Source organism: Triticum aestivum, chromosome 3D (assembly GCF_018294505.1).
Source record: "Triticum aestivum cultivar Chinese Spring chromosome 3D, IWGSC CS RefSeq v2.1, whole genome shotgun sequence".
Classification (NCBI taxonomy): Eukaryota; Viridiplantae; Streptophyta; class Magnoliopsida; order Poales; family Poaceae; genus Triticum; species Triticum aestivum.
Genome location: NC_057802.1, coordinates 600,319,532 through 600,327,553, shown reverse-complemented (window position 1 = coordinate 600,327,553; position 8,022 = coordinate 600,319,532). Strand labels below are relative to the sequence as shown.

General features: G+C 44.8%; 1 protein-coding gene across 1 annotated transcript; it reads left to right on the top strand.

The window, feature by feature from the left end:
• Positions 1 to 235: 235 nt before the first annotated feature.
• On the top strand, positions 236 to 2,393 carry LOC123075806 (uncharacterized). The gene is made up of 2 exons (XM_044498325.1): positions 236 to 504; positions 972 to 2,393. The coding sequence occupies exon 2, from the start codon at positions 1,021 to 1,023 to the stop codon at positions 2,107 to 2,109; it is 1,089 nt and encodes a 362-aa protein (XP_044354260.1). The 5' UTR covers positions 236 to 504; positions 972 to 1,020; the 3' UTR covers positions 2,110 to 2,393.
• Positions 2,394 to 8,022: the final 5,629 nt, after the last annotated feature.

Genomic DNA, 8,022 nt, shown 5'->3' with positions numbered 1-8,022 from the left:
ATTGTGAAAACAGTGTTTTGCTCAGGAAAGAAGATATGGCTAGTGATGCGCAAAAAATAAATAAAAGAAGATATGGCTGGAACGCGTGTAAATTATTTAGGTCTGGAACGCGTGAGATAAGATGACGCGTGCTCGAGCGCGCGATCTCCCACCGACGCGAATCGTTTTCCTTCATCATTTGTTAAAGCAAAGCAAGTAACATGCAGGATTCAGTATATCACGCCAGCTCGTGATCTCTCCTCTAGTCAAACCCTTGTCGATCCCCTTGCTTCCCGGCTCCGGCGCTCTCCCCACAGCGAGGTTCATCTCGATCCGGTGCTAATCCGGCCCGGACCGGCGATCCCTCCCCCTGACTTGCCGGCTATCCACGCTGATCTCGCGGCCGCCGTATGCCGGTCGCACCCAGAATCACCACGTCCTCGACGACTACGGCATCAGGACAACCACGCCCACGCTCTTGGTCTTCCTCGCCTGCCGCTGCATCGCCCGCCCTCCTTGGCCACGGTGAGTTCATCCCTCTCCTTCCCCTGTTCTGTACGTCCGTTCCATGTAGCCCTGGTGGTGGCCGCGCCCGTTGACCCTGCAGTTTTCATGGAGTAGCTACCTATAATAGAGATTTACATCGGCTGCCAGTACCCCCACTGATTTCCTTCAACATTTCTGCTTTTGTTTGGCCTCACAGAGAAAGTTTTGCTAGCACCCCCACGGTGGCCTCAATCCTGCTTGTGAAGTAGATCCGTCCTTCACCATTTACCATGAAGTACTCACTCCGTTCCAAAATAGATGACTCGACTTTGTACTAACTTTAGTACAAAGAGTAGTACAAAGTTGGGTCATCTATTTTGAAACCGAGGGAGTAGATCCGTATTTGCAGTCGCGCCTGTTGACATTCTAACGAGCCTCGGTTTTCATTAAGTACTCGTAGCTAGTAGTACTCACCATCCCTGTTTCCTTCTTTTGGTTGCCACCAGGAAAGATCACTAGAGATCAGCCAGCGATCCTCCATTCGTGCGTGCCACCATGGAATTTTTGGCAGCTGACTGGTCCTCGCTCCCAGCCGACCTCCTCAACCGCATCGCCGACCGCTTCCTGGCCACCAGTGACGTCGATTACTACATGGATTTCCGTGCCGTCTGCCGTCGCTGGCGCTCCACCACCCAAGACCCCAAGAATTCCCCGGACCCTCGCTTCCACCCCCGTCACTGGGTCAACATCAACGGAGCCTCTTGCCGCTCCAACACGCGCCTCTTGGTGAACACCGCCACTGGCCGAACCCTGCGCCAGGAACTCGGTCTGCTCCGTCACTTTAACATTATCAGTACCACCACAGATGGTCTCCTTGCTTTGATGGACTGTACACCCCCCCACAATACATGCGTCCTCAATCCTTTCACAGGCTACTTGATCCGTTTTATGGCGCAGCGACCCGGCGAGCTCGTGGAATATGCTGCCCTCGAGTCCGGTTCTCCACCCACCATTTTCTTTTTCTGCAAGGACTACATGGATGATAACTGGGTTATACACGAATCATCTCGCAAGGTCTACATGGCTCAGCCTGACAGTGAGTCTCTCGCCATCTATGAGGACAGGTGTGCTTTCCCTTTGATCAGGCTGGCTGCCAGCGGTATCTACACTATTGGTGGTGCTGACCTTGGATCTTTGACCAGAAGGATTTTTGATCTAATGAGGTTTTACATGGCCGATCTTGCTGAGATATCTGACAATGACTATACCATTATGTCGGACGAAAAATCTTTATGGAAGCTTTGTGTAGGACGTTGTTTCCTAACGGAATCAGCTGGAAAAGTGTTGATCATCATGAAGCTAGCACATGGCGTCGTGGTCTACAGATTACACACTCACAACTATAAACTCGAGCATGTGGAGGACATTGGCAACTGTGCCATCTTCTTAGATCTGTATTGTTGGTGCTTGTGTGTTAATGCCGATAAATTTCCATCAGTCCACGCCAACTGCGTCTATTACCAGAAAAGCCGACTAGCTGTTGCTAATTATATGTGCATGTATAATCTCAAGTCCGAGAGAGAAGAAAGAGTTGATGAAAAATTTGAGCATCTTCTTTTGGACCAAAGGCTGTCTCGGCTTTAAATTAATAAAGCACTGATCGGCTACAAGTACAAGAACAGCACACAAATTCAACTCAACGCTACTGGGGATACGACTCGATACACGCATACGTACAAGAACACAAGTATTCAGCCTCTTTGCCAAAGCTTGAAGGGAGTGTAGGCTTCCATATTGCTGATAATGGCTGTCATCTTTAAGTTTGATGTTACTTTTGTAATAAGATTGTCATGGTTTGAGTTTGTTTAAGCCGAGACTTTACTTTTGTAATAACATGGTAATAATGGTTCCAGTATGTTTTAAGCCCAGACTATCCCCTTTCTCCATAAAGCTGTCTTATTTTGGGGACAAGTTTGATTTAGTACATACAATACTCTATACAGCCTTTATGTGGTCTGAAGTTAGTCTGTGGAGAGGTACTGAGAAAGTGATGCATTTAATCGAACATACTTTCTGAAGTGAAGGATAGGATTGGAGATTCACACATTTGGTCTGGCTTAGTATTTTAGTAACACATTAACTCACCCGCCAAAAAAACACATTAACTAAATGTTTTCAATTTTTCATGGAACTGAAGATGGTGTTATGGGTAGTGGTCCTGAATTGTGCGTGTGGCAGGATCATTTTTGCTCCGCTGGTCTGACCCAGATGGGTTGAATGCGCATCGATATCGACGGACTGTTTCCTTTATGTATCTTTGTTGACTTCCTTTTTCCTTGAGGTTTGCACTTTTGGTTTGGGTTAATGAAAGACAATATCTATATGTTTTGGATTTTCTTGTGAAACTGAAGCTTGAAGATGCTTGCATGGTTATGTTTGGTTAGCGTACGGACCGTTTGTGTGAACAACTTTCCAAGGTGTATAATATAACCAGCTGGTAAAGGAAGACTCCCCTGATGCTGAGAATTATGAGGCACAACTCCAAAATCTGACGCTCCTCGAGTACCGAGCCATGGTTTTCCGGGTGAAAACCCAAGGTCTGGCCTTCATTGGTTGTACCTGGCAATGGCCTTTCTCAAGGCATTGTTTTGGAAACTCGGTCTTTCTCCGGGGTGAAAACCCAAGATCTTCGATCGGGCGATGACAACGCTTATGCATTGTTTCCTTCTTGGAGGCGTTGCTTTTGGAGAGCCTAGTACGTAGTACATGTGTTGTATTTGGTGGTGGTTAGAGTGCTTCTGTTGCGAGTGGTTGTACACCGCAACGGGGCTTTTTTTCTTTTCTCTCCTTTTTTTTTGTTTTTGGCTGTGTGCATCCTGGATGTCTTCAAACATCTTGTTGGTGCAGAGGCCGGGTGTATCTGGTATCATCGTGATCTTCTGAAACTAACAAAAGGTCTGCGCAATGGACATCACAACGTTCAATGATCATATTATGCAATGTTATGTTGTACTATTACAAGGATTTAGCACTTCATGTGGAGTGCAATGTGGCTAGGTAGAGTTGGACCATCGAAATCGGCATTGTGGCTGTGTTTTATGCCTTCCAATGAAAATAAACAAGGGAACTGCACTGTCAGTTAGCATTGAGGCGCTAGTGCATGAGTAGACAGCAAGGATTCAGGTTGATAAAACACATGAAGAATCATTGCAGAGACGTGAATCAAATGCATTACACCCACAAAAAAGCATTCCATTATATTGCAATGATGCACACCACGAACCGTGCACAGATCGATTATTGTGTCTCCAGTCCAGTACGCATGCGTCCTCCACGACCACTTCCAAAATGACGAAGGCACACACATCTAGCTGGTTAGCTATCAACCGTGCACAGATCGATTATTGTCTCTCCAGTCCAGTATGTATGCAGTACAGCGTGAAGCGAAGCTAACAGCCACTGTGTCCATATCATGGACTGCATGTCCTGCAGAACTTGCCATCACGGTGTCGGCCTCGTGCACGATGGTTACCGTGTCCGACTCGTGTTGTCGTGTGTCGTGCACGGTCTGTATTTCACGTGTGCACATCCAGCCGGAGATCCGATCAGGTTTGTTTCTTGTTACGAAACTACTACACACAGGATGGTTTAGCACGATGCTAGTACGATGGTAAATCCAACACTGAATTGTGCACATCCAGCCATCGGATCCCAGTGAGTAAAAGGAGCTGCTGCTGTGCAAGGGAAAGAAGGGAACACTGAATTATGGAGACAGAAAATTGCCAAGTGGAGAAAACCACTCTCCAAAACAACCTTAAAAGCTTCTAGGAGGTGATTTATTTGGTTTTGTAAAATTGAGGGGGCTAGATACCTTATTTTGTAGTTGAGGGGGTTAAGTAGTCAGTTCATGAAACCTCAGGGGGTTATGTGGACTTCTTTCGGCATTCAGTTGGGGAAGAAAAAGATGCAGAGAGTGGGACTGGCAGTGCCGTGTTTTGGGGAGAGAACGAAAGGATTACGTTCATGCATGACTTGCCTCTCTTAAATGGCCGGGCTCGTTTCTTTTGCGTACTACTTTTATATTTTGTGAGGTATCGGCACCTGCTCAGGCTGGGTCTAGGCCGTGGCACTCGTCGCCATGGCTTATGGGCGGCCCTGTGTGGCCACTGTCCCATTGAGTAGGAGCCATGTAAGTGCTGGACGTGTGCGTGTGTAGCACTGAGAGAAAAGTGGATCAAGCAGTCGTGGGCTTAACAGTGTGTGTGTGCGCGCGCGCGAGTTACATATAAAGCATTGTAATCTGATTGATCAAAAAAAGTAAGAATTTTTTTCTAAAAGCTTTGAGAGTAGGGAAGTAAATTTCGAAGCTCACGCTGTTGCAAAGGCGGTTTCGAGGCTACGATAGGTCGCCACAGGTGGCTAGGGGTCCTTTCAGACATTACTTGTATTTACGATAGGTCGCCAAGGTCCTTCCAGACACTACTTGTATTACTTCTGTTATGATCGTTGAATAAAATCCCTAGTTCACCTAAGAAAAGTGTGATATGAGATTGATTGTTGTGGCAGGAGAAATAGATAAGGAAGAAAACGCTTTGACAAAGTGGTGTTAGCCGAGCACCAAAATGCATGTGCGTGTCTTTGTTCGTGTGTCCACCAAGTGTGTGTCCCTCAAAAGAAATTGTGTGTGTTCGGGAACCTTAACACTCAAACTTCCCATCTTCAAGGTGAACCAAAATCGTTGTCTTATCTTCCTGGATCTTTTTCTTGATTCGGTATTCTATATGATCATCTTTGATTCTGGTAGAATAACTGACTGATGTAATGTCAGTAATGTAATTGATATGATCGGATATGTCCTGATTTTTTATCACTAAAAATGGACAATAATCCACCCTTCAGTAAGATAAGACATGCCTAATTAATGTATAGGCTGCTAGCGTCGGCATCAAGGCATATCCACCCAATCAATGTGTAATCTTATCTAGTACTAGTAGAGTGCCCATGCGTTGCCACGGGCTTTTGAATATATTGCTGGAATTATATAAACATAATACATGTTAAATTGCACGTGAAGAGAATAGACAGCACATGCAAAATTGGCTAATAATTAAAGTCAACTTCACTTGCAACGTAAATTGATAACAAAAAAGGCAATCTGATGGCTTATACATATAGAGAGATTATCTAACTAAAACCAGTTACAAATTAAGATCCATTTGATGAGCTTAAGAAATTCTCGCACAATATTAAGAATATTGACTTTAGCTCCATTCGCATGAAATTTGAACAAGTATAACTAAAAAAACCTTCCTCAACTCATACCCACTTTGCACAAGCACTATATGTAATTAGCACGAAGAATTCACATCGAAGGTCTTAAAATGTGTAATGGAGAATACTCATTGAGCAAAGTGGATGAACTAATTCTTCACCGTTGCACCAAAGCATAAAATAATATAAATAGTCACACACATCCCTACAATTTTCGAAATTAATATTATTTTGAATGTTACGATAATGCAATATATAAATTTATTGTTCATCTATGCTCATTGGAATACCAAGCAGAAATTAGCATGTCCACATTTTGGTAGTTGACAGGTTAGTCTGCTGGGTGAACGTTTGACATGGGCCAGGTGATAGTTGTGGGTGTGCTAGGTTCCTCAAAAATAAATTAGCATATCCACATTTTGGTAGTTCTATTATTCATGAATGCAATCTTTGATTAACCCTTTTTTAGAAATCACGTAAGAGGGATTTCCACCACATACCCAAACACTTGTTTTTCATTTTCAATGCTCAAACGTGAAAACCAGGATATTGTCAAGTGGAGCACGTGTCCGGTTCTACCGTCAGAGTAAGTGTCAAGTATAATCCTTGGGCAGGAATTTACTAAAGCTAGTGTTTAACCTAACATTAATAGCTTGATAGAGATTTGCCTCAAAAACTCCATGGCCAATGAACTGCATAGTCCAACAGAACAGCTTTGCTACCAATCCCACCTAGGAGAAAAAACAATAATTTATGATCAATCATTTTATGTTACGTGATCTTTTTTGTTTGTTATTCCCTCCATTTCTAAAAGTAAGCCTTTTTAGATATTTCAATACGGACTACATACGGATGGATAATAGACAAATTTTAGAGTGTAGATTCACTCATTTTGCTCCATACATACTCTATATTGAAATCTCTAAGAAGGCATATATTTAGGATCAGAAGGAGTACGAAGCATCTTCAACATCACAAACTGAAGGCTTATATTTAGGAACGGAGGGAGTACAATTGACAATCAACAGCACAAACTATGCTCCATCCTACATCCTAAAAGCAAATGAATGAAAAATTCCAGGGAGTTAGAGCAACTGCAACACACCGACCCATTTCGTCTGTTCGTGTCCGCGCAGACGAAAAAGTTTGCCCAATGCAGTCATCGCCGCCGCAACGCCATCGCCTCCGCTCCCCCGCGCACGCAGGAACAACAGATGCATGAGCAGCATCTGCAGTCACCGCTGCCGCGCAAGCAGGAACAACAGCAGCAGTTGCAGTCGCCGCCGCCGCGCTCGCCCACCGCGACGGCCGTTGCGCAGTTCTGCCGCCGCGCTCTGGACTCCATGGATCCCAAACTGGACCTCGCGAGCGCCGTGACAGGCAATGCCCGCCCATGACAAGGAGTCCCTCGCGAGCTCCACGACGGATAGTGCCAGGCCACAACATCCCTCCGCGGGCGTGTGCTCTTGGACGACGCAGGTGGCAGCTGCGCCTGCCTGGTGCTCGCGAGTCCGGCCTCGCCTCGCCGTGCCGAGCCGCCTCCCGCGCCCGGTCGCCCACCTCCGCGCCCCCGAACACGCAGGAATAACAGATGCGTGAGCAGCATCTACAGTCACCGCTGCCGCGCAAGCGGGAACAACAATGTTGAAGTATAAAAACAGATGCACCACATCACATAAGCATGTCCGTGGTCATAGCATAACACAGTAGCATTGCGCAACGCCATATCCAAACCATACGCGCATCCAGAAGTTAAAAAATCTCACCCACAAAAATGAAATATTAGTGGCACACAGTGGGAGAACAAACCTTTTGGCGCTTGAATGTACACATATTACAGAAACACACATGTGGAGAAAGAAGAAAAAAACTTGTATAATCAAAAAACTGGTAAAAGCTAATTATATATCCCCATGAGCAAAACGAACTGATAAACGACTAAAAACCAGTTATGTTTCCTAACTTGTGGCAAACATTCATTACATATGGCAAAAAATAATAATGACCACCTGTTACAGATTTAGGTTTCTTGTGAAACCTTCTGACAGTGGTTTAATAAAAAAATATAGTTCCAAATAGAAACTTTGAAAAAGAGTAATGCATATTGATCATCCCAAAGGGTACAGTGCAGAGAAGCAAGAAAAAACACATGGATAAAGTGAACTGCTCTGGTTTCCGAAACAAAGCAAAAATGTACAAACAAACCTACAAAATTTGACTTCCATGAAGGCTACAAGACTACATGGAGAAAATCCATCGTCCTACAAGAGCACTGTAACTATTTTT